Genomic DNA, 26,990 nt, shown 5'->3' on the forward strand with positions numbered 1-26,990 from the left:
ATTGGTCTACTTACAAGAAAAAAGTAAGGAGCTTTTTCAATTGCAATTTATTTGATGCTCATCTCTGTACCAACAAGAGAGATGAGATTCAATAACAGAGTACAAAAACAAATATCTATAGAAAAGTATGCTTATATTGAAATATGTCCAAAGACGTAATAACAAATCATGTAGCTCACATGTCTTAAGAGCAATCTTGTTGAGTACGATGATAAAATACCAAGTTAACATATTGTACATTTTCTGTGTGTTTTTATACAAAAGTGTCAATGCAAGTCACTCTGTACAATTCTTAACCTTTTAGAAAAGAGGACCTTTTTTAATCCACTGCTGTGCACAATCAGTATTTGGAAGGCACTTTGCAACAGACTAAAAGCAGAAAGCAAAAACATAAATACTCAACGAAAACACCTTTTACACTTGAGTACCAACATGAGTGAAACTAAATCATACATCCCAGTGAGAAACACAAACAAAAAGGAACATTATTTCCTTACAGCATCTTCCACTTGTTTTCAAATAATCAATAACAAAAACAACCCTTATCACCTTTTAAAGGAGTAAATACTAGTGCAGAGTGGATCAAAAAAGGAGAAACAAAACTTGGTCAAAGACGTGAATCGTGCAGCTGGCAGTGTGAGCGCTACCAGAGCAGAGTGACAGTGAAACCTTTACTGCCACCAACCAGTGATCGACATTCAGTCCCCAGCTCAGCTCGCATGCCAGAACATGCAGTTTACACTTTCAATCAAATGGCCATAACTTAACATCCCTCCACATGGACAAGAAAAACAAAATCTATATATGTACAGGACCACCATTGACAAACACTGATCATATTGGTTGGTTCATATATATATTTATATATATATTTATTTATAGAATGTGTATATGAATGGTATATACACTTGTTACAATCACAACAAAACCATAAATAATATAGGAATGTACTGAATTCAACAGACTAAATTACACACAAATAATAATTCAACGGAAAGCAGGAAACACAGAAACAGACACACGTATACACTCTCCTTTAAACACACACACACACACACACACACACACACACACACACACACACACACACACACACACTGCTAGGCCCTTCACTGTTCTGGGTTTGATTGCATCATGATACAGATTTTACAACACAAAAAAAACCAAAGAACTATGAGAAAGATCATTAATAAGATACAAGATGATAGCATGTTATTCTTGAATCTTATTATTTAATTGTAGATCTCTTCTCACACATGCCAACGGAGTTTTGACGCCAATTTTCTGACAGCGATTGCTTGTTTTGTGTTTCAGTATATACAGAGGAAGTATGCCACGACTGTGAAAAGGGTCTACGTTTGCAATTTTGATTGTTTTAGCCAAAATTAATCTGTATTTACAGGGAATTGATGCCCATATATGACTTCTTCTAATCAGTAACATCCTTTTGAGGATGCAAAGCTAATTCAGAGGCGTAGAAATGTTGTCATTTGGAAAAGAGCGAGATTTCAAATGAAACAATGCAAAGCAGAGAAAGTGGATGTGAGGATCCCATTGTGATTTGATTTGAGGAACCGTCCAATTAAGTCTGTCCTCATCACAGGGATGTCTCTGTTCAACATTTTGGATTAAAAAAATTAAATTACATTTTCACTGCAAGACACTGATGGATAGCTTGCGCCTTAATCTAGCCATTAGTGCAAACACAAGACATGTCATCTACTAACAGCACAAGCAAATCTGACAGGAGGTGGGTGGGCAATAAAAGAAGTGCATGTGATGAAGAGGAAGAAACACTGGGGAAATAAAGTGAGTGTAATTACTCGACTCTATAAAAGTAGCATTACGTTTGGTCGGTCCAGATGCTGGAGGATCAGGGTGTGACACCTTTTGACCCCACTAGCTGACACACACACACACACACACACACACACACACAAAACATAATTTAGAGTGAACAATTATCAAAACGAGCAAATCACAAGATTTTTGTTTGACAATTTAAAAAAACTGTACACAAAACTGGGGCATGAATAAGTTAATAAAATATAATCTACATTTTTCAAAATATATACTGAAAATATACCTGACCTTGGTCCCCGTTTAATGAACATCGCTAATTTAATACCCGATAAACATGGCCTGGAAACAGTGTCATTGTAGGGGGGGGGGGGATACGAAGCTCATTCCTAACAAGCTCAGGGCAAGTTTCAAGACACATTTTACAGGTAAAAAGAAATGTTGGAAATTAATTTTCAAAAGTTTTCCTGCATTCAGTATAGATCATAGTAATAATGGCTTTCCTTTCCTTACTTCTGCATTTTAACATTTAAATTAAAAAATGATATCTAAATGAGCTGCCAGTAGATTTGCTTCATTTAGATCTTAAATCCCTTTTAGCACTCGCTCTAGTGTACCTACTCTGCTCTCGATTAACAACCGCTCAGGTTAATGGTGAATGACAACACTCCTCAATATCATATGAGCTTTGTGTGGATGCTGTAACAATACATGTTTTAGAAGTGCTTCTTAGGCAGACGATACCTATTCCTTTTTGAGGACGCGCACAACCAACAATACAAACCGACGCAGGAAATGCAAGAGAGTCAATGTGCGAACGCGTAGTTTAAAGCTAATTTATTTCCAGCTTTAACTGTGATCCTGTCAATAGTAATTCATTAAAGTCCTTGACAGCCTTCAGTGCTCCTCAGTGGTCAGCAAACTGATACTTTCTTTATGAAGATTGAAAATTGCTTACAATAAATGTGTCATGAAATATGCCTTGGGTCTGTTAGGAATTTTTATCGGAATAATTAATAGATCAAAAGAAAACCTTGCTATCGAAATTGAGGACAATTTAAATCTCTGCGCTTAAGAAAAACAAAATCCTTCTTAAAGAAAAGTAGAGAACAACATAAATACAGAATTCAGCCCTCTGGTTGATGTGAGGTAAAGACATCTGTTTACAGCCTTTAAAGGGAATGAGGAATATGAAGCATTAAAATCATTGTAATGGCCAATTGTTGTTTTACCAGGTACATCAGAGCAGTTAAAGTGGGCGAACAGACAATAAGTAATTACTTGTTTTAAGGTTGCAGTAAATAATTCATCTCATGTCAAGAAAGGTCTGTGCAGCTAAGAAAAGCTCAATAACACACAAGCCAAAAACAAATGTAAGAATACCAAAAATTACTTCAACAGATTCCACATCAGATAAAGGAAATAAAACCTTCATGTCGTTTCTTTATAAAGAAAGTTAATACACCGTGCACGCACTTTTCATACTCTGAAAAAGTAGAAAAAGTAGGAATCGTATGGCAGTCTGTGACAAAAATATTGGATACACATTCAGCGACGTAACAAACAGAAACGGTTACCTTGAGGCAAAGTTATTCCCAAATACAGAGCCTCTTCTGTGGGCAACCCGGCTTTGTCTTAAGAATGAGAGGCATTGCTGGAACTTTAGCAAATATGTCACTTCCCTCCAAAGTTGATTCCACTTTGACCTGCCTCAGCATCCACCAGTGACGAGGCAAAAGCAGACTGGACTATCTGAAAGCCAAAAGACTCAAGCAGGGACATGTTTTGTTGAGGGGAGAAGGGAGAGGTCAGGGAGGGGGCCAGCTCATTTAAGGCTGACCCTGAAACCCCCTGAGCCTTCTGGGCTTTGTGAACTCTGTGCTGGTGCTTGTTGAGGTAGGACTTGGTGCGGAAGGCCTGACCGCAGATGCCGCAGGTAAACTTCTTCTCAGGGTCCATCTTTGCTTTAGATCCTTCTGGAGAACTCAAGGCCCCGGCAGAGGCTCCGTTACAGACTAAAGAGGGCATCTCGAGCTCCGGCCCGTCAGGTTTGTGGGGAGATTTAAGCTCGTCGCCGTTTGACAATTCCCCAAATGAAGGATCTGATTCTTCTGATTCCAGATGAGGACACTTCCCAGTGTTTTCCTGCCCGTCTGTGGTTAACACAGCATGGATAGGAAGGGACAGAGTGAGACGGAGAGAGAGAGAAAAAAGGGAAATGGGAGGAAAGGAATGAATGAATGAATGAATGAATTAGGACAAATGGATTTGATAACAGGTTTTTGTCAAATACAACTTTAATCCAGTATTTGGTTGGCACCTGCAAAAACTTAAAACATTTAACTTGACAGCTTTAGTGAGAAAGCACCAAGAACAAGTAGAACAAATCTTGACAATTAATCTTACAGATTAATCACAAAATATAGTACAAAACAACAGTGCTCATCCAACCAGTGGGCAGCGCTAGCACCATGCCCCCACCCACCCTCCTGCTAGACTGTACTGACCTGCAGCAGGCCCATGGACAGGGAAGCCAGGCACCCCGCCAGAGCGACAATCCCAGAAATATGGAGCCCCACCTGCCTTCCCCATGAGCAGCTCAGGCTGCAGGCCCAAGGCTGGAGGGCCAGGCTGGGGAAGAGAGAGCCCATGAAAGCGACCCTCTGCCTCAGACGAGGTGAGAAGCAGCTGGCGACTGGCGCACAGGTCTACACAACACCCGGCCAGGGAGAAAGGAAGGGGAGGGGGCAGAGATAACAGACCGGCGGAAACCATACGGACAGAATTACCTTCACTACGACTTGAAATGCTGTCTGTAAAAAAAGTAAACTAGACAGTTTTCCTCTTTTCCCTTCCAGCAAATACCAAATCCCTGAACTAAGTCACTTGTGATGTAAATAATTATTGAAATGAACTAAAACAGTTTTCAGATTTGTGAAAAATACGTAGGATGCAAATCCTTCATATGACTAACTTTTGTCAGATAAAATGACATGAATTGTGTCATTTGGGAACAAACCTCTCTCACAGTGGACACTTTGACTTGTTAAACACCAGGTGTCTTTAGAAATAGTGGTCGTGACTGACTAAAGCCAATTGCCATTTTGAGTTAATCAGCATTGGACGATGTTTGCGCTCACAAGGCTGATCATTTATTACATTATAGTTATTGACTGAGTCAACACCACACACTACACTAACATGGTTTTACAAATCTTCGTGGTCTCTCAGAAACAATGAGATAATGTTATCTGCTGTTAAGTGCACTAAAACTCGATTTATTAATAAATTAATTTCCTGTGGACATTTATTGAGTTGATACATTTTATGATTTCAAATAGGTGAACTGCAGACAGAGTGAGACAACGCAGACAACAAAGGTTAAATAAATGGGCACTTAAGTTAAGCAATTCAGTGTCTCATTTGTTATTATAATTAAATTGCTGTATCTTATCAGATGCACCAAACAAAACAACAATATGTTGGCATGCTATATGGCTTATATGTAATGCCAAGGCCCTGCTACAGTGCGTGCTGGCTCACAGACCATCATCAAAGTTATTAGTTATTAGTGTGTCCTATTTTAACATGAAAGAATATCACTGAGGAAAGCCCATATGGTGTATAACAAAGTATAATGTTCACACACACACAACTTGTTTGTCTCACAGAAGACATGACAGTAAATGACGACTACAGTGAAAGCTGCAGTAAATATAGTGACAGCACACACGTCTGGCCATGTTCACCTTAAACATGCATCTGATGAGTTGTCACGCAGAATTAAATCATTAAAGCAAAAATCATTGCCAAGTCTTGTGAGTTCTCAGTAACCGCTTAGATGATATCTATCTGCCACGTGACATAAACTGTTGTCCACAGTGCTGAAGAAAAACACATTTATACTACTGCAACAAGAGGTCTCCTCATTTAGTTACACTCATACCAGGAAGGAATTGGGATATAGGGTCACCAAAGAATGACTCTACAATTAATTATTCAAGTCCAATAATCCTCAACTTCAGCAATGCTATTCTTAAATGTAACCATCTTGGAAAGAAGCAAAAGAAAAAAAACGAAAAGAAAAACTTGCATAACCTGAGCAAGCAAACAAAAACACTATTGCTGCCCAAAGGACAAATACAAAAATGACTAATCTTTAGACACCAAATGGATCTGGTGAATCTGTGGGTCATTGCGTAGTGTGACATGTGAATCTTGTCACAACGCTTTTCAAGTCTCTACTTACTTCTCGCCTGCTAGGCCAGAAGGTTAATTTGTTTTTATCTGTAAGGTACAGAGTTTCCGATGTATTGTACACGTGTATATAATTAAAGCTAATTTCCAAAACCATTCCAAAATATGGTGCTAATGAATTCCTAGTGATTTAATGATAATATCACTAGTTAAAAAATAATTAAATAACAAAAAAAAAAGGATAATGACAATTATCTTGACGTGTTAATGCACCTGCAGCCACATGTATACCATGATATAATTTAAAAGATGGTAAAAAAAAAGATTTTAATGATCTGAAGGCAGCATCTTCATCAATACTTTTGATAAGCAACCTTAGTTTGAAATTAGCCAAACAGCATATTTTTCAAATGCTCTACGCTTATGAGTTTTATTCCTATAATTGCAGGAAGTGCAATCAACAGATGCAAATATAGTCTTCCATATCGTCAATTGTGGTTGTGGCTCACAGTTCACTGTGTACTGTCTCTATGCTACTGGTTCTTCAAAGGTTCCGATAAATGAATGGAGCACACATCAGGACACTCATGCAGCACTGTGCATTACTGAACAACTGCTGATGGGCCAGCCAAGCAGAAACAGACACCATATGATGCCATGGCCATGCTGGACAGAAACACACATAATAAAATAAAACAAAAAGTGACTCAGTACTGCAAATTCTTACATGCTCATGTGTTAGAACTGTCAACTGTGAAGTCTAGACAACTTCTATGTGTTCAATTACTGTGTGACAATAGGAACTTGTAATTTGTCTGCATTGTATTCCCAATTTCCATCCTAATAAAGTCTTTACTCTAACAATGTATTGTTTTAGTAACTGATGTGCACATAGTATCAAACTAGAGAAAAGGTCAACTTTTTCCACTGTAGTTTCACTTCTGTATGCGAGTAAACAACTTGTCTGCCTCCTGACTTGCATTTATTCTGTAGTCACAGATGCATTACTCAAAGGTAGGTACAGCAAACTGCAGAGGCTGACTAGCTGCCTAATCATATACTACTTAATCTGCAGTTTAAGAAGTTCAGACAATAATTAGAGGAAAGTCCTCATAGGGAGGTGTGGAATACTTCAAGCGGTTTTTCTTCTACATAATTACCACAGAGAGGTTCTGTATACACTGCCACTCTGAAGGAAAGACATCGACAGTTAGCTAGCAGAAAGACAACCAGCACATGAAATTGCACAAAATGTTTGAGCGCAAAGCTTGGCAGCAGAGGTTGCTGTATGCTTGTGTTTTAAACATACACCAAAGATGCAGCAGCATGTTTCTCCAAATAGCAACAGAGCAAATGAAAGCCAGAAACATGAAAGTTTGGGATGGGGCGGGCGGCTGCTTGCCTTCCACTGAGCACTGGCGTCCCATGTGGTAAGGGGTGCCGTTGTGCATCTGCAGCTCCCCCCTTGGCTCAGGGAAGGTGTGCATTGTGGCAGAGGGGGGCAGTGGAGAGCCATGGTGAGTCTTTATATGCACCTTAAGGTAGGAGGCAGTGGAGAAACCTGGGACCAGAAGAACAAAGAACAAGGCAGTTGTTTGACACACTTGAGGCCTTGACTATGACGAGGGGCGCCCTGGATATTTGATGATAATGATCCAACGGATACAATAATTGGTTTGACCAGAATAACTCTGGAAAACAGATGATTCAATTAATCGAATTGAATGAATATTCATCTCTTCGAAATTGCATCTCTCAACAATGAAGGGCATCACTAGACTAATCGGCGAGAGGCAAAAATAAAAAAATCATGTCTAAAGCAAACAAAGAGTGATGCACATTGTAAAGAGAAGTTCTTTAAGAACTATTCACTTTTATTCTTGTTTCACTCTTTGATGCATCTGCAGTTACACAAGCAGGCTGCTCTCAAGCTCACCTCAGGAAGAACATTTCTATGAAAAGATACCTCCATTTATCCATTTTCTTTTAACTCCGCTTTTCTCGACTGTCTTGAATTAAAACATTTTATTTAAGAAGAAAACAATGATCTTATCTTTTTTGTATATGTAACTTTGCTCTTATTGTCTTGTGTACAAAGCGTACTCATGCAAAAAAAAGGATACAACACTTTAATTGGACCTCTCTGTATAGATAAAGGTTGAAATAAGCTACACAAGTGCAACCAAGTTCAGGAGGACACCAGGGTTGTGAGGTGACTTGGTGTGGTGGCCACTATCAACGGTATTGGACTCGCTTTCAGCATGCAGCACCAAGACTGTATGTACAGGGTAAAAGCCAACTTTCAGACATATTTGTCACATTCAGTATGTGAATTTCACCTTGTCTACAGACCAAACAAAGAATTATAAATGTTGTGTCCAACTCAATGCAACCTATCCCTGAAAGACACAGTCACAATTTTAAAAAAATTGCATTTGAGAGGCATCATCAAATCAAGTCGCGCAAGACAACACACACCCTGGACAAATGTCAGGGGTGTTTATACTTCCACCTGTTTCCGGGCAGAAGATAAATACACAGTTGAGGTGCCAACACAGAGGACACCTTCGTTATTTCTCTAAGAAAACACAGCAGAGCCAGCCAAATACCAAAACTGGATTACGGCATGTTTCTATCCTCTGAATGTCCATGAATGAATATTTGTCAGGACACGAGGAACGAGTAGCGGTGCATGCTAAGGTATTTTAAATAACTACCTTTGTTGCAAATGCCACAGTAGTTATGCGACCCTTCACTGTGTTTCTTGAGGTGGTCCGTCATGTAGGCAGCTCGCAGGAACTTGCCACAAACTTTGCAGGGGATTTTGTCCTCATGGCAAGCAAGGTGTGACCGGAGGCGATCTCTTGTAGCAAAAGAGGCATTACAAATCTGAAATACAGAAATCAACACGTTAACACCTTTTCTCACATACAACGGTTTGAAACCAGCACAAGCTGTGGGTTTTTACACAATATATAAACTCTGATATATAGATGCTGCATGTTACCTGGCACTTGTGGGGTCTCTCTGTTGTGTGAACCTGTTTGATATGTCCGTTCAGGTGGTCTGGTCTGGAAAGGAAAAACAATATTTGTGTTGTCCATCTTCGACTAATTTCTAATATATTTCCACACAGCTAAAGATGCCGTCTCTAACCATTAGCATTCCTCTTTAAACCTGTAGAAAATACAGCTGAACATGTTGTTGTGAGGGAAACTCATTTTATTTAACCGTTTTAATTACATAATCGCAGCAACCAAAACATAAGCATGAACTACCCTCTGCCCAAGTGCTTAGTTAGTACATCAATACAACATGGAATTAAATAAGTATAAACTAATGTAATATTTTAGATATCAGGGATTTATTCATTTAGGATTTATGGGATGTAGTAGTTATGTGCTGTAACCAATCAAGGCGCTCCTCAACATAATGATTGATATAAAAAAAGCAGGTCAATGAGAAATCTTAATTCACACGAGAAAGCATTTAAGTGCTGAAATAAAGAATCCAAAAAATCTGTAGTAACATTTTTCTTGAATGTAGCAAACCAGAGGGGACTCGACGTGTTTAAATCTTTTCACTACACCCTGTCCCTCATCATATTTTTGTTTCAGGTAGCATGCAACTACTTTTGACTTCTTTACATGAATTATCTGCATGTATTTTAACCTCCAAATCAGTAGGTGGTGACAGTGAGTTTGCAGCAGGGCCTGGGAGCACTGAGCCTGGGACGCTCGTTTGTGTGGCTGAAGCCAAAGACCGACTCAGATGGCAAGTTACTTTGTAAAGGTTCAGCAGTTTTCTAAAAACGGAAACCAAAATGTTTGTGTATGACAACACTTAAGAGTCTGTCAGGGTTTTCAGAAAGTGGCGTCTTAAAATGACTGACAATACGGCCCCCCACCTACACACTTCAGGGTTTAAACTAACCTCTCTCTGTTAACTGGTACCCACTCACAAAAATGACTTCTTATAAAGCTAAACTACTTTTGGACATCCGATCTAGATCAGGCTGCCGGGGATGAAGAAGCTGACTAGGCGCCTGTGTACATCTTAAACGCTGATTAGCAGCTTCCTGGACGGCAGGACTGACAACAGCTTCCATCAGTTTTTGCTTTTTTTGCAAAGCTGTGGTTTTACAGTTTTGTGATTGTGAGTACTCACATGTCATATGCAGATTCACAGAGCTGCATGTACTCATAATAACACACTGTCCTGGGTTTAACACAGGACATGAATAAATAAAGTTCAACTCACCTTGAAAAACCTTTACCACAGCTTTGGCACACATAAGGTTTGCCGACTGAGCCGTCATGGGACCGCACATGGTATGACATCCTGTCCTTGCGTTTGAACCGGAGCCCGCACACATGGCATGCGTACGGCTTCTCCCCGGAATGGGAGAGCTTGTGTCGGTTCAGGTGGTAAACGTCGCGGAAAACTTTACCACAAATATCACAGCCGACATGCCGCCTGGTCCTCTCTCGTTTACGGCCGTTATCCACAGTCAGCCCTCCGTGTAACTGCACGCCGTTTTCCTCCAGACCAGACTGAGACATTAAAGAAATGCCGCCCGCTGTTGACAGACTGTCACCGACGTTGTTTACACCGCCGGTGTGGGCTCCGTGTTGCGCTTCGTGGTTCTTCAACCGGGAAGCCTCTGTAAAAGCTTTACCGCAAGTCCCGCAAGGAAACAGCCCATTGTCTTTCTGAGAGCTGTGATTAAAGTGTACAGCCTCCATAACCCCACCAGCTTTCTTTGGTCTCCCCCGGTTTCTTTTCGACCCCGGGGAGCCAGCGTCGTGCTGAAACGTGTTCCCCGGTATATCCGTTGATGGGGAAACGGACAGTCCTTCGACAGGCTCCAACATTGGCATTGACGACTCGCCGCCGTCTTCCAACAACACGATGTCTCTGTCTTCACTCCCATCCACAAGCATCTGTACATTGTTAGCAAAGCATTGGCCGTTCACCAGCAGCCCCGTGCCGTTTACCAGATCCTGCTGCGCCACCGGAAAACCCAGCTCCGCGGCCGCCGTGGCCTGGAACAGGCTGGCGTCTCCTCCCCGTGAAGTCGGGACGAGGATTTGTACGTTTGACTGTTTTATTACCTCCTGACATATCTCAATAACGGACCGCATCAGCAGAAACTTGGCAGCTGTCATCAACTCCGGGAAGCACTCCAGTCGCACCACAATCCTGGAGGTGTAGGCGAAGTCCAAAACGTCTTTAAAAACTTTCGGGCTGATTGTGTGCATCTCCAGCTCCTTGGTGTCGCCGTCGCGCTCCGTCTGGCGGCTGAAGACCGACTCGAAATACTCGCTGCACGCGGCTAACACAGCTTTGTGTGCGGGGAAGCTCTCCTCGCCGACGCGTAGGATCACATCGCAGAACCTGCCTCCATCTTTCCTCTGAACGTTGAGGTTGTGTAGCATCTCCGCACTGTGCTTGCTCACCTGATAGGTGTACGAAGAAGTCCAAGACGGCTCCGCTACCTTCTCCATGCCGAATTCATCCAATAACAATGGTTGTTAGCGACAACGGTCGGAGAAATGGCGGATTTGTGTGTAACGATTTCGATCAGTTGATACCAGCTAGCTACAAAATCCAAAACCAACCGCCCCTCCCCGTCGTTTTAGCATCTAACGTTAAACGTTAGCAGTAGCAGCAGGGAAAAATGGCAGCCCCCCAGCTTCCTGTGAACTTTGACCCTGGTTTCTTGAGGGGTGGGGGTAGCTCTTGTTTGTGAAAAATATTTCTCTGGTTTAATATTGAATTTGTATGTTTTTTTTTTAAATGGTTCTCTTCACAATGGCTGTCAGTTAGAGTAGAGCCCCAGCACCGCAGGGGTCTCTCACGTCTTTGTCAAAACGGTAACACGCAGGTCTCTTCCTGCTAGTTTATAAAACCCCTCCCCCAACAAGCCACTAATACGAAAAGAAAAACCCCTTTCCTCTGTACGAGCAGTCTGCAAGGATGTCAAGCATGATTGTACTGTACAAGTCACTGGACGTACATTCTGGCGAGTATTATTTAATATCTAATATCTGTAGAAATAATCTCAGTTGATCAGGAGTTTGGAGATTATTGATAAGTATTTGGCTTTCTTGAACTGGGTCCAGAGTGACTAATTAAATGTTCTTAACAGTTTAGATAATTATACAGTTACCAATTATGTGTTCACTCCCATTTAAGGATGGGGCAGATGATTTGATACCACAACCCGCAGTGGTACACGGGCTGGACAATAACTGAATCAACACCTGACAGTCAAACACTGAACATTACAGACTTCACTGTGACAAGCTTTGCAGTCCATTGCTTTGGGCTAGAGTAGTGCCACAGCTATAGATTATTTTCATTATCGATATCTGCCGATAGTTTTTACAATTAATAGTTTAGGCTATGAAACGTTAAATTATATTTAAAAAATGGCCATCACAACTTCAGAGCCACAGACTTCTTCAAATGTCAGTCAACCAAAAGTCCAAATACCCTAAAGTTTAAAATGACTAATAGTTTTTTTAAATTGATTAATAATAGTTTCTGCTCTAAACTGATCTAGACTAGAGTCCGATCAATATGTTTGAGGGAGACACCAATTAAAAAAAGAAAAGAAAAAATAGCTACAATAAGGATCCCTTAAATGTGTTTAAAGAAATGTGACCAAAATGTGCATTTTAAAGTTGTAAATAGTGAACAATATAGCTTTAAGACCTCAAACATACTTTGACATTTCTGCACCGAGTAGTCTTTTATTGACCAACATACTCCCCTATGATGTAATATCTGCAACAAGGCAGTCGGCCAGCAAACTAATCGTTTTAGCGCTACATTGGACTGTAGACCTGTACCAAATAAACAAGTAACTCAGTGTAATATCTCAAGCAGCGCAACCTTAAGTGTCGAGTATCCTCACATATATGCAATAAGTGGTTAATTAAGTATTTTGAATGAGATTAGAAAGCACCTGCAAGACAACTTTCAGCGTTTCTCCTGGCAAGTGTCGCAAACCGTAGAAAATAAAGCTCTCGCGCGTTCAGTTTGCACAGAGTTCAGATTTACACACAGCGGCCACGTTATTTTTGAATACAGCTCGCCAAAAATTCAAGTCAACCATTTATTAATGCGGTGGAAGTCTGGTGTTGTGCTAGACACTTTTTTATTGAAAAGAGTTTCTAATATTCTGCCCCCTCATGTAAGTAAAAGGGAAAAACAATAGAAACATCTATCAATATAATACAATCCAGTGTAACAGTAGTCGACGCAACAAAGGCAGAATTTATGTCTGACCTGTTGTATTAGATTGTACATTATGTATGCAACAAAGTGGCAACTGAGGCTATATTCAGTACATAAATATGAAATACAAAACCAATTAAGCAAAATGTGTTTACTGAATTTTATTTATTAATTCTATTTGTGCTTTTTATAACTTAATAGCACATAAACAAACTGAATCCCAACCACCCTCAAAAAATTGACAATGTGAGCAGTGCTGCCCCCCTCAGTGACAGGATGGATGGGAGAGGATACAGTTTAAAAAAAGAAAAACCCACAAAAAAAAAGGCACAACCAGTGCTCGCTGCATCCCCCGGAGTAGTCTTGAAATGCTCCAGCCAGTCACATCTACGGAAAAGGGCCACTAGCCATGCCACAAAAAGGGGAGAGTATACACTGAAGTTACTCATCCACATTTATCACAAGCAGTCGCCCTCTCTCAGTGCAGTTCAGCAGGGAAATTAAAGTTGGACAAGACAAAGGAATGCTACCAACTTGTGGGGAACATTGTCTCTCGCAGTTTCCAGTTAAACTGCAGAATAGTTTCACCTTCCCCTTTCCAAGAAAAAGAAAAAAATAGCTATATACAGGGAGAATACGATTCTTTCCCATGGTCTGTACAATTGGGCCTATACATTATTTACTGCGCAGAGCCTAATACAAAAGAAAGAAAATTCACTCAGTCGGCAAAACAAATGGCCATCACTCGTCTTCCCTTTTCTGCTGATAAGCTTCTTCAAAAAGCAGTGACTTCAAGGTTGAAGACAAAGCATGGCATGGTTAGACTGTCCAGGTCTGTGCACCGTCTTTCAAATTAAAGTTCACATTTTTATGGTAACAAGGAGGTGGAGATGGGCAAAAAAATGAAAAAAAAAAAAATCTTGCTATCCAGCAGTGTTTTATTTTCTTATGGCCGAAACTCCAATTCATCTACACTTATGACCTTGGCCGGCATGGAGGGGAGTGGCTGTTCTAGCATGTCTGATCCAAACCACTTGGCGAGGCCTAGAGGTGGGTTGCCTCCGTGTTGCTGTGGGCCATTTGTCCGGTGAGGGCCTTGGCTTTGTGTCTGCGGGCCTGGGACACCTGGATGCACTGCAAGATGAGACAAAAATGCCATTTAATCCAAACGCTGAGAAAATAAAACCATCCTACATAAATTTAAAACTCAAATATTCCTTACTTTTTCCGGATCTTTATTTTAGGTTATTGGCTGTGGCACTATTCAGTAATAAAAACCTTTGAGGGGCCTCAATGCTGCCACAAGCACATGCCCCTACTGAGTTGTAATATTTGACTTCCACTCACTTTGTCTATGTTGCTGAAGTTGCTGCTGCATTACTGCTAACTGCATCTGAGTATTGGCTCTGGGAGGTAGAAGTGGATGCCCTGTTGCACTTAGAGGGTACAGCGGTTGTCCAAGCAGGGCAGGAGGCAAGCCTTGAAGTTGGGCAAGGTCAACGTGAGATGGAAATATACCTGGTGTGTACAATTAAATACTTCCATCAGATATCATCAAGGTCAGGGGTTTAACATCAGGCCAATTTACAGTTAAATAAAGTTGGGGGAAATAAACAAACCAACACTAACCTGCTTGCACAAGAGCAGGTCCAAGCTGCTGGGGCTGGATACCCTGCGCCAGCATTCGTTGAACAACATTAGGGTGGAGCTGGGGAGGAGGGTGGAGCTGGGGTGGAGGGCGCACCATAGGTACATGGGATAACAGCGGTACCGGATAGGGACGAGGGAAAGCTGAGGAGGGTCCTGGAGGTGCCATGGTGGGCGTATGGTGTCCAGTGGAGCCAGGCCTGAGACGCTCCTGGTCTTTGCTTTGCAAGTTCTGTGAGCCGGCCTTTATTCCCCCGGACTGGGCAGCATTACCTTCCATCGCCTCCAGGTATAGATTTGAGCAGCTGCCGTCTGTAATCACATAACCAAAATTTCAATATTACAGTGTTGTGACACTTTGACTTATGTTCAAATGAGGAAGTTGTCACTTTGTACCATCTTGACAGTGTCCTGCTGCCTCCTCCTTGTTCTCTGAACGACTTGATGGTTCATCTCTGATTTTCTCTTTTGTCGCGTACATTTTGCGAATCACAGATGTGGGTGTAAATGACGGGGACAACTGTAGAAAAATAAAAACAAATGAATTAATACTAGCAATACCAACAGGTTTAAAAAGTCCAACATCACAGTGACAGCTGAGAGGATAAAGTGTATGCTCACCATGCTGGTGACAGGATTGCCTGGAGAATTTCTTCCAGCATGTAGAGGGCCTGGACCAGGGGAGCAATTACCACGCTGCAGTCTGTGGATCACAAGCACATCAGCAATAGGTAGCTAGGAATTGCTAACCAAACCTTGATGTTATCTGGTTTGGATGCATACATTCAGTACACAGATGTACACCAATATGTAGCAAAAATCATTTATGATTTTTATTAGAAAAAATAGCAGTACAGCTATAACATGTAATGCACTAAGCTGTATTTGCCATCATTCCAGTTGCTAAGATTAAGGCAAGACACTTAGCCTAATACAAATGTGTTCTTCATGGCATATGTAGATAGCTGATTAGCTAAGAAGGCATTAAATAAAAATAAAGTAAATGCTGTGATTCTGGAGAAATATTGTTAATATTTGAACTCACTTAATACACCCCTACTGGTTAGCATGTGCAAGATTTACAGTCACTCACTCCCTCTCTATTTTTGGCCTATTCCTTGCTGGAGTAGTTTTTTGTGGCTCATAGGGTTGTACTGAATAGTTCAAAACATCATTCATAATGTTGACATACAAATTATTATTAATAACTTACAAACATTGCGTGCAACAGTCTGTTAATACAGACACGCACTTTTATCAATGGACATTCAAAGCTTCATTTTAAAATCCAAATAGAAGCCTTTAATGTAAAAAGAAAACTACATCCGGTACAGGCCTAGTGGCGTTTTTTCCTATTTAGAGATCTAGGGCTGTGTATGAACACGGGATATATTTCTTTAGCAGGCTGCAAGGAGATATTTGCTGTATTTGATTAGAGTCACAAACTTCACCTTTAAATCACATTCATTATTTCACCGAGAATGAATGTTTTGCAGCATTTCAATAAATCAATTTATTTGAAAACTAACCTATTTCGATAAGATTTGTCCTGTGGTAGCTTGTAGCCAGCCTGGAATGAGTGGTGGGCATGTAGAGCCAGGTCCTGTTGAAACGCCAGAGCTTCCAGGTCCGCCTGATTCACTGGCATAGAGAGTGCCCTCATCTAGGCAAACAAAAAGTTCACTCAACTGAAAAGATCCCTGAATGATGTCTTAAGATGTTATAAAAAAAAAAAACATCTTTATATCTGTTAATGAAGCTTAAAAGACAAGCTAGAAAATAAAAAAAAGGTTTCTGTAACATAGCTTGGCATTTTGACTGCCCAATGTGCATTTCAAGTTACAAAATAAAGTTTTTCAACTTGAAAATCAACTTAAATATAGAGAAAATGTATTGTGTGTCAAATATGTTCAGTAATCAAAGTTCACCATGTCCAAACATTTAGGTTACCTGTTGTTGTACAGCAGATCCAGGGCTGATAGACCTTCTGTGTAGATCAAAGTGTTCTGGCAGCATGGGCTGATGACCAACAGGAAAACCTTGACGTACGAGATGAAGAAAAAACTATTTCATCACCCTGCACGTCCAAACAACATCATCGACTCAAACTAAACTGAAGATATCGGATGTTGAGGCTTAAATGTCAACAGTCCCAGTACAGCACTCTTAAGTTGATGAGATCATATGCCACTTATAACCACATACTGGCTCAACACGTTGACATTCTGAAAGCTAGAGAAAAAACAGGCATGATTTAAAAAAAGAAGGTTCACTATGTGGAGCTTTCACAACTTTTCTAGCTCCTGTAATCACAGCCTCCAAGATTAGTTTCACTCCTACATCTGGTTACTTCATTTCACAGATAGCGTCAATGCCATACGATCAGAGCTGTAATAAAGTTTAGATTGTAGTATAATCATAAATGTTGGATGGATTTGTATTAGTAAATTGTTAGAGGCAGCACTGAGGACACACATTTCATGAAAACATTTTTTGGAATCCCACAAGAGCCCAAATAAATCTTTATTTGCAGTCATGAAATCTGTTGGTAAAGCTAATGACAAAGTCGATGCATACATTATGCATTCTTTGCAATACATATATATACATTTTTTAAAGTATTGTTTACTTGTCTTGACTGCAACATATGAATTTTGCGATGAACTTACCCGCTGAAGGATGCAATCGACTGTTGAAGTAGTCCGGTGATGGTGCCCTCTGTGGAAAGAGAGGGGGTGACGGGCCCTTGTGCATCAGGCCATGTAGAGGGGCAGAGGCTGTTGGGCCCTCAGAGCTGCCCAACAGATTGCCAAGTAGAATAGGAGAGCCACTACGAGCAGGACCTCCCAAGAGCTCCTGCAATACAAACATGCATATCCCAAGATGTCACAAGTCACTTTAATGTTATTAGTCTGGCAGCCAGATTTAAAAGCAAAACTATCATCCATAAAAAATATGGGATGGAGAATTTTATCCTCGCCCCATTAAATTCACCCTGACAATTTTCCAGCTCTTTTCAAAGAATACTCTTAGATACAGCAGCACACAAAGTTAGTGTTAGACATTTAATCTTTATGTTTTGACCAAGTCCATATATTGTTTCTATTGGTATGGACTGTACATGTTTGCTGCAGGCACAGCCTCTAGTTTACATACAGTATTCAGTAATAAGGGGGATTAATAGGTTTAAAATAATTGTTTAGCAGTGTGCAGCGGTTCAGTCTGATGTTTGTCTGGAGGCTGCAAGATTCCCAAACTTTTCATTTATTTTTCTTTGTCAATTGAGACAATTTTTTTGAGGGTCTACAGAGTGCTTTACAACATGTGGCAGTATTGAATGGCAATCACATCTACCCTCAGCAGTGCATATGGCCATCTATCCTAGATGGGGACATACAATCCCTCCAGCTGCACAGCAAGACATTTAGGCAGCCGGTTTCAGAATTTAAAAATAGTTTTCTGTGGAGTCCTTATTTTCCAATTATATAACAATGTTGCCACCACGCTGAGACGAACACACTCCTCATCAATTTATGTAATGTTTTTAAGATATAATGGAGGAAAGTCAGAGCAGATTGGAAATTGGAAAGAGACCCAAGGATCCAATTCAAAATGCAGTCGTGCTGAAAAGACTCAAATATTAAAGAGAAACACCGGCAGCATAATGATTGTGCCACAAATGAATAAGCAACTGCTGATTAAAAGAATACATGCCATTTTCCCTCTGCACTGCAGTTTACACTCTACATCTGCTAAAAAAAAAAAACCCACTTTGGTTTGTCATAATTATCGCGGGACAAGAGACCTGTAGTACAATGTAACCCTACTCAGACCCGATTGGACTGAATATAATTTGCACCCAGCCCGGCTTTTGTTAATAGGAACCTAGTGGACCTTTGAACTGCTCTAGCCTGCACTAAACATTTGTCAGTATTAGCATTAGCCTGAAAGGATATTCAACATACATACATACATACATACATATATACATACCTGAAATATGTTTTTCTGCTGCTGAGGAGGCATCTGAGCTTCAGACAGTGTCACCACAGCTGGGTCTGAGTGTTGCTGCATTGCACAAGGGAAAAACTATTTGTGGCAAGTGCAATGCAACACTAAACAACCTTTCTTGTAAAAACCCATCCCAGTAAGTGATTTAGAGTGCGTGTTAGACATTTTGAAGTGCTTCAAAACAGAATAGAAACTGGACTTAAAGTATCAGCAGATATAGAACTTGGAACTGTATCAAATACAGAATTTGGTGAAACTTCTTCGAACTGCAACACTGCAAGCCCACCGGGATGGATTTGTACAGGAGAGTTGCTATCAAACTGTCCCTAATGCAAGTCAGGTATGCCTTTGGATACATTTATTGTCATGTTTCTTAATGAGCATTTAACCAATGACAGAGTTAACATGTTTCTCATCTCAGTACGAAAAGAAACCTCACAAATTGACTTGCATAAAAAAAGGACACTTGCAGCTTACAAACATAACAATTTCTTTACCAAATGTATGCCCATCACTTTGTAGTTTGTCCATGAAAATAAAAATAGAATTGAGTTAAGTTGAAAAAGCTTCCATGCAGCATCACACTGGGACAACTTTGTAAGAGTGTATGTTGTTACTTATCCAGTATAAATATATATATAGATATATATATCTATATCTATATATATCTATATATATATATATATAAAAATACTTACATTGTTTGTGTTGGTTTTGGGGTGAGTTGGCAGAGTTCCACTTGCCTTCATGCTGCTGACCAGTTTATTAAAGGCCGACATGTCTGAGTCACGTGTGTGTTGACGGGCGCCAGAGCCACCAGTTAAAGCCTCCTCTAAATGTTGAGCCATGAAGGGTGTTCCGTTTCCTCTCTGCGGAGGCAGCACCTTTCGCACCTGTGGTTCTGAGCACAGCTTCATCCCCTTCATCCCTCCCTCCACTTCCTCCAGAGAGAGCACTGCTCCACAGTTAGCTGGGGGACAGAACAATTAAGTCCAAAATAAGTCCAACCTTCTACATTTCAACACTGGTATTTAATTAAAACATTTTGTCATTTAAAAAAGGTCTCACTTATACAATATATAAATTAAAAAATATAAAATAAATATACGATTGGACAGAGTCCTCACTAACACCAAGAAAGTGGATCACATCACTCCAGCTCTGAGGTCTTTACACTGGCTTCCTGTCTGTCAAATAATTGACTTCAAAATACTACTGCTGGTTTATAAAGCAGTAAATGGTAAGGCCAAAATACATTTCTGATGTTCTGCTATATTATAAACCATCCAGAACTCTCAGGTCGCCAGGGACAGGTCCGCTTTCTGTCAGGAGGTAGCTATCCTATTTATATATCTGGCAATTGTAAGAAATGTTGCAGCTCTATGAGAAGGATTTACAGGAGTTTTGTATTAATGTGATGAAAGTATCTCAATTATTTAGATATTTATCTCATTGGAATAGCCTGGATTATTTCCCCATCTGGTTATTCCGTCTATTAAATGTGTTCCCAATTGAATTTTCAGTGTACCATCATCACTATGTATTGCTACTAACAATTAATATATCAATGCTCAAATTGCATCAGTATTACCCAACTATACATGAACACGATGTCTCGTGTTCATTATATATTCCCAGTAAAAGTTGTGTCATGGTACAACTCAACTGTTCAAATGTTTTAGTAAACTGGCACTCACTGCTTTCCCGTAGCCGAGCCTTGTTGACCGACAGGGTGGAAAGAAGAGGCTTCAGGTCTATTTTGGCCTTGTGCAGCAGCTCCAGGATGTCCACCTTCTCCTTGCACTCCGATGATTGAATAGGTGTGAAGTATGAGGCAGGGCCCTGGCCAGAGGACGTGCCGCGTGGCTCAAGCCCTTTAGAGATGCAAAATATTTCAAGATTTAGTAAATCCAAAACAGAAACAAGGTTTGGGGACATGAACATTACAAAACAAGAATGTAGCAGGCTAGCAATCAAATAGCACTGGAGTGATGTAGTAAAGCAGCAGTTTAGTGTTGACAAAGTTTAAAGCCTCTTTTTTAACTAGATACTCGCCAAGATAAAAATTTAATGCCACACCTAAACTCATTTTTGATGTTATATGGTTATATTCATTTATGTTAAAAATGTAACTAATGAAACCCCAAATCGGAAAAGTATTTATTCAAAAGCAATTGTGATAAAAACAAAAATATATCATGTTTGTGAAACTTATATCACAAACTTGAAACTTGACTAGGAAATGTTGTCAAAGTCTGGTGATAACAAATATTGCAGCGAGGACATTGGTCTCTCCTGTGATGATCGAGACTATGAACACGGATGATTTGGATGGATTTCAGGACAAATAGCTAGCAACATCACTGCCTCCTGAAAACAAACCTGGAAGTAATCCTAATATTTAATTAACCCCACTTCTATAGAACTGGCCTCTGATTTTGACATTTTCCTACCAACACATGTCAAAACATAGCTTCAACAAAAGAGTGCTCTTCTTGGTTTCAAGTTACAGTCACATGAAGCTTCTTTGAAAAAAAAAGAAAAAGAAACTATTTACCTGCAAGTTTTTCCAGTTCTTCATGGGGAGTGGACCTCAGACTGCTGGACCGGCTGCCTGAAGGGCTCAGGTTACTAGAGAACCACTGACTGAAGCGGCTAGCAGATACAGGGCCCTCCCCCAAAACATCCTCTATCATCTGCAAGACAGAAAAAGGCGCCTGTGAAACAGAGTGAGAAACACAAATAACTGCAGGACCAAAGGTACAAGGACAAATCTGGCACTTACGTTCAGGGCGTTTCCATCAATTTAGCAATATGCTAGAAGATAGAGTGCATTGAATGCACTGCTGTTTGGCCTTGTGTTGATTTAACACCACAAATTACTGTACACAACTTTATTTAGTTTGTATACTGGTCCACTTAATTCTCCAATTAGCAGGTCTAATGTAGCTATAATGATGGGCATACATTTGGATTGTTGATACATTTTTAACCAAATGCAGTAGCTTGCAGACAAAAATATTTAGGAGCACCATTTAGGGACAATACCCACCACCACAGAGCAAGTTCAGTGAGATCAAGCCAGTGCAGCAGAGGTAATCTTGTGTTGACACAAAGCATTTGTAATACTTGGCTTCAAAAAGGCTGGCATAATTTATGTTTATATGAGACATGAACACGTCAAAATGCCACAACTGTCAATCCAGCCTCTAAAAAGTGTTCAATGATGTATAAATAAAATTATCTGGGAGGGGGGGGGGGGGTCAGGTACACTTGATAACCTCTACCTCTGTTAAAGTTTATACTGATTGAAAGACTAATTATGAAAAAATGCCACCCCATCTGTGATGTTCACACCTTTATAAAAACACAAACAAAACCACACCCCGGTACTTACAGAGGCCAGTCCTGGCATGGTCTTCTCCAGATTGAAGAATTCATTGAAGTCAAAGTCACCAGTCGTCTGCTCAGGCAGAACATCAGGGTGCGGAACCTCTTGATCAGCAGTAGACTGCAAACCCGCATCTCGCTCTTCTGCCTGTCCGCCATTACATTCCACTGCTGCACAACAGAAAACCCAATCTTAAGTATCCCGAAAGTGATAGCAGTTGCACTATGCTAGTTATCCAAACAGTACAATGCAATTAAGTAACTGATTAAAACAAAATGCATTAAAAAAATAAATGGGCTAATGTAATTGTGAAGAACGAGGCATTGACATGCCTTCTCTTATGGACTCTGCCCGCTTCCTCGACCTCTTGGACCTGCGCCTATCATCCTCCAGGATTTTGTCGTCAAATCCAATGAGCTCAATTGTCTCAGACTGGCTGGTGGGACCTGCAGAAAACCACTCTGGCTCCTCCTCTGCATAAGAGTCATTCCTTCTCCTTTCACTGAACACACGTTTGTCACCGAAATCCCTCTGAAAATTATAACAAACATAATATCACTGCGAGTAAAATGGAAGATAAGACCCACACATGCTAATTAGATTAAATAAATGAAATAAACTCTTTACATGGAAAAAGCACATTGATGAAGGAAAAAAATGAATAAAGGTATTTCACCTGCACATTACTCTTTTCAGCCAGTTTAATTCCAAAATAAATAATAATAATAATAATAATAATAATAATAATAATAATAATAATAATAGAAAGGCATATGCATTTGTGATTGTGCAGATCTATTAGCAATTCTATTTACGTTGATATTTAAAAGAAATGCCAACCTCAATGCACTGAATGCTTCCTGGTCAAACACTCTAGGGAAATACATTATGGATGGACTGAAAGCAATAAACACCAACCCGGAATCTTTTATCCTTAAAGTCTCTCTCACGTTCCCTCTCTTTCTCCGCACGGGCTTCTCTCTCAAAGGCTCGGGCAGCAATTATGCGGCCACTACCAATTCTGCGTGCTCCTCCTAAACGGAGACTTTCATTCTCCTTATTTTCAAGGGGGCTGATTGGGCGACGGGCGTGGGGTGTAAGTGCAGCGTTGCCTTGACATCCACCTCCGAAGCTGCGCCGCTGAGGGCTCAGTATGACATCCAGATCATCCTCCTTTAACCGCTCACGAGGATCTGAATACAATGCAGCAAAAAGGCTTGGCTTTAGATGATTTATATGTTAAACACCCACAGTCACATCATAACTAAACCAACATTTCAAAGAAGGCCCTGATTAAAGAAGATCTTTTAAATCATCTCACAAGAAATCTCATTTATTTATGCTGTCATCTTATCCCTCAAGACAATACTATGTTGCTCAAATATGCGTTTCAGCATAATCTAGAGCTGAATATTTAGGAATTCTGTATTACAATTACAGAAACCTTTTTTAGATAAAAATGATACTGCTTCATGACTCATCAGTAGATCACCTAGACACACACTTTCTTTGTTTTATGAACCGTCTTTTGGTTTAAATCTTAATATTTCTGGCTTTGGGTCATTTACCTGGGATTCTTCGTTTCAAAGGAACTCTGTCATCCACATAGTCCTTCTTAAAACCTTCCACCGGAGAGCTACGCTCTGACGTGGGATACAGTGAGGCATGCCACTTCTCAGGGTCCCAGACACCATCACTGTATCAAAACACCATTTGAAGAGACAGTTAAAAATAAAATTAAAAGATACTCAACAAGTTGACAAAAGGACAAATTACTGTCTCAACTGTGTAAAAGATCATTTTACAAGCTGCATATAAAAAAGGATAATCACATTAACAATAAGTGATTAATGTCTAATGTCAGTTTCTTTGTTTTTAAACATTAGAAAGACCAATTATAGTTCAATCTAACTGCATTGAGTTAGTCACCAACCACAACAATGGATTTCAACTTTTATCCGGTGAGCCACGAAGAGTATTGCTATATTGTACCAGCTATTTTTCATGATATTCATAATCACCAGAAAAAAAGAAAAAAAAGTCACTCCCTGATCAACTATCTGGAAGGAAACACAGCTGGGCTCTGCAGGATTAACCATCATTTAAGTAGAAAACACGCAAAAGACTGGTGATGGAGTAGGTGTTAATGAGGGACTAAAAAATAAAAGAATCGGACTCCCACGTAAGTAGAGGTTTGATGGTATTTCAAACAGCTCCTCTTGGACAGCCCTACAGAAGGTCGAAACAAAAACCTAAATATTTTAAAATAGCAGATTTCCTGAAAATCTGCTGTAATTCAATCATATCTGAATGCAACCCAAACAGAATATATAACAAAAGAGGCTGTAGAAACACATCAAAGACTGCTTCTGAAGCAATTGATGTTTCCTTGATTTGAAACTTCCTCTAGATTTCAGAATATATAATTATAAAAAAAAACAAGTGCTCTGCAGACCAAACACTTGTTTTATATGAGTTTTTTTTTTTCAAAAGACAACATCACAAAATCCAATATCAGAATTTCTTTGACCAGCTACTTGTAGCACTGTATGGTCAATATGTCCTTAAATACAAAAAATAGATTCAAGACGCGACTAAATATGAGCTGGTCCTGAGGATATTCAAGCCACTCAAATGAAAATATTTTGTAAAATGTAATCTAAATTTGAAAAATGCATATGGATGCGTGTAAGAATCAAAAAAGCAGTGCACACTTATTAGCCTACCAGCTCTACTTCATAATCCCATTCATTCAAAGGAATATTAATAAAAACATTTGATCCTATACACTTCACACAATTCCAGCAGCATATACAATTAGACAAAGCCTTAATTGATGCATACTTTGATCTCTATGCTGAGACCTGGTGTGAACTTTAGAGACATGCAAGGACATGCACTGCTTTGTTCTGTATACTCCCAACCTCAGTTTTCCCTAGAAAAATCACCATAAACTCTAATGGAATCTGAGAATGTAAATAATTTATTGGCCGAAAATTACAAACGCTATCAATGGCCATCAACGCCATCTTCGAGCACACTCTTTTAGAACGGCCAATGATCGACACTAATGTTGTAGACTCAAATAATGCACATATTCATGACCAGACACCTAATTAAGTCAATAACTGTCAAAGAGAGGCAAAAAAGTTGGCATTTTTCATTTAAGCACCATACAAAGAGTCTTATTTCACAAAATTAGCCATATACAATCTGCATACTATCATTATGTGAATGGTATGGCTTACATCAAAGGAAATTCATTTTTACCTGTCATATTTCTCAGCGAGACAGTCTGGCCTTTCATTGGAGACTGGCAGTTCTTTTATTTCCAAAAGCTCCTCCTGTAAAATAATTCAAAATGGTTCATTTGTGTTAGGAATAACTCTATCTAATAAATCTATGGCCAATATATTAAAATAGTGTTGGCATTTCTCATAACCTTGGTGTATCTGTAAGGAGCTGTTGCTGTGGCTGCTGGCTGTTGTTCAACTTGATCCACAGCAGCATCTCCATCACCGGTCTTCTGCTCTACACAAGCATCGCTCTCCATGACTGGTTTCAGACCCAAAGCGGTTTGATCCAGACCAAAAAGAGACTGTTCCTGCTGGAAACAAATTCAACATTTCCAAGTTAATGAAGCGGCTCCATTGGCTTCATTTTTAAGTGTCTGGACAATATACCCTTAAAAAAGGTTAACTGAACGCTTCAACTGCTTATTGTCAATCAATGAAAACTTTATTGAAGAAACATTCAGAGTCATTCAAGTGCTGGTGAAAAGAAATGCTGACATTTTAAAGTTGTTTACATGGAAAAACAAAACCTAAGAAAAGTGAAATGGGCTCAAAACATGAACAGCAAACAATTATCAAATAAACAATAAACTTCACGTCGAGCTAAATAACACGGGGACTGCTCTAGCAAACGCTGGTAGCCAATTAGCAAGTTAATTGACAACAGCCAGAGACCGCTGACATGAGACTTGACACGTCAATTAAAATAATGTACCTAGCCTTAGCGTTGATTGACAAATTACCTGCAAAGTTAGTATCTGGACTGTGACTGGCAGTTAAGAAATACATCTCCTGCCAGTAACGTTACAGACCGTAGTTACTATATATGTTGCTAAATGAATCATCCATTTACTGTTAAAGGGAAATATACGGCAACAATTAGCTGCCCCAGACATTGGTTAGCTAAGCTAGCGTCCCAAACAGTTAACTCTAAACATCATTCCTCGTATAAAAAATGTGCACACGACTTGCTAGCTAGTATATTCAGAAAACACAAACGGCCAACTCACTCAGTTTAAATGCTGTGTTGAATACTGGTTGATAACGGCCGAGCAGCTGCAGTTCACGTTAGTTAGCTAGCTAGCTAGCTAACCTAGCACCTTCAGCTAGCTAGCTAACTAGCTGGGGAATGGGGATAAAGCCCACCCAGCGAGTAACAAATATTAAGCCGGCTGAGTTGTTGGAGTGATTTCAGCAAACGCACACTTAACTGGGGTAACTAAACAAAACAACACAGGTTCAAGTAACAAATTAATTCACACGGAGACTGTGTAATCTCAAATTATTGTCTGCTCTCTCTCTGTTTTCTAAGTCGTAGCAGCAATTTTCCTCTGATCACCGCTTTAAGAAGGTCCTCGGAAAGATTACATTGTGCCCATTGCGCCTCCGTAGAATGTTATATAGTC

At 39.9% G+C, this 26,990-nt stretch overlaps 2 protein-coding genes across 11 annotated transcripts; both read right to left on the bottom strand.

The window, feature by feature from the left end:
• Positions 1–31: 31 nt before the first annotated feature.
• On the bottom strand, positions 32–11,806 carry patz1 (POZ/BTB and AT hook containing zinc finger 1). Of its 4 annotated transcripts, XR_003832264.1 has the most exons (7): positions 10,258–11,806; positions 9,005–9,068; positions 8,715–8,886; positions 7,400–7,558; positions 4,308–4,508; positions 3,378–3,953; positions 32–1,903 (listed from the first exon to the last, which is right to left on the bottom strand). XR_003832264.1 is itself a non-coding variant. In XM_029431197.1 (6 exons), the coding sequence occupies exons 1-6, from the start codon at positions 11,502–11,504 to the stop codon at positions 3,475–3,477; spliced, it is 2,322 nt and encodes a 773-aa protein (XP_029287057.1). In that variant the 5' UTR covers positions 11,505–11,806; the 3' UTR covers positions 32–3,474. The 4 variants fall into 4 exon arrangements, 3 of the variants coding, with proteins under 3 accessions (XP_029287057.1, XP_029287058.1, XP_029287059.1); XM_029431197.1 differs by having other exon boundaries at positions 32–3,953; XM_029431198.1 differs by lacking the exon at positions 4,308–4,508 and having other exon boundaries at positions 32–3,953.
• Positions 11,807–13,388: 1,582 nt separating this feature from the next.
• eif4enif1 (eukaryotic translation initiation factor 4E nuclear import factor 1) lies at positions 13,389–26,957 on the bottom strand. 7 transcript variants are annotated; one of them, XM_029431099.1, is made up of 19 exons: positions 26,595–26,957; positions 25,734–25,898; positions 25,562–25,635; positions 23,860–23,987; positions 23,210–23,484; positions 22,624–22,822; positions 22,298–22,458; positions 21,458–21,617; positions 20,598–20,774; positions 19,599–19,870; positions 18,883–18,957; positions 17,559–17,745; positions 16,840–16,928; positions 16,419–16,552; positions 15,511–15,592; positions 15,286–15,409; positions 14,872–15,201; positions 14,590–14,760; positions 13,389–14,376 (listed from the first exon to the last, which is right to left on the bottom strand). In XM_029431099.1, the coding sequence occupies exons 2-19, from the start codon at positions 25,842–25,844 to the stop codon at positions 14,189–14,191; spliced, it is 2,937 nt and encodes a 978-aa protein (XP_029286959.1). In that variant the 5' UTR covers positions 25,845–25,898; positions 26,595–26,957; the 3' UTR covers positions 13,389–14,188. The 7 variants fall into 7 exon arrangements, with proteins under 7 accessions (XP_029286959.1, XP_029286958.1, XP_029286962.1 ...); XM_029431098.1 differs by having other exon boundaries at positions 22,298–22,461; positions 25,734–25,895; positions 26,595–26,956; XM_029431102.1 differs by having other exon boundaries at positions 21,458–21,596; positions 26,595–26,956.
• Positions 26,958–26,990: the final 33 nt, after the last annotated feature.

Source organism: Cottoperca gobio, chromosome 5 (assembly GCF_900634415.1).
Source record: "Cottoperca gobio chromosome 5, fCotGob3.1, whole genome shotgun sequence".
NCBI lineage: Eukaryota > Metazoa > Chordata > Actinopteri > Perciformes > Bovichtidae > Cottoperca > Cottoperca gobio.

Excerpts from the sequence above, each read along its gene's own strand:
- patz1 (XM_029431197.1), bottom strand. The coding sequence starts at position 11,504 with ATGGAGAAGGTAGCGGAGCCGTCTTGGACTTCTTCGTACACCTATCAG. Across the intron at positions 7,559-8,714 it reads CTGTGGCATTTGCAACAAAG|GTTTCTCCACTGCCTCCTAC; the intron begins GTAGTTATTTAA and ends TTCTGGTCCCAG. Across the intron at positions 3,954-4,307 it reads TGTCCATGGGCCTGCTGCAG|ACGGGCAGGAAAACACTGGG; the intron begins GTCAGTACAGTC and ends TGTTAACCACAG.
- eif4enif1 (XM_029431098.1), bottom strand. The coding sequence starts at position 25,844 with ATGGAGAGCGATGCTTGTGTAGAGCAGAAGACCGGTGATGGAGATGCT. Across the intron at positions 18,958-19,598 it reads CCAAAACCAACACAAACAAT|CAACACTCAGACCCAGCTGT; the intron begins GTAAGTATTTTT and ends TGTGCAATGCAG. Across the intron at positions 16,553-16,839 it reads GATCTGCTGTACAACAACAG|ATGAGGGCACTCTCTATGCC; the intron begins GTAACCTAAATG and ends TTGTTTGCCTAG.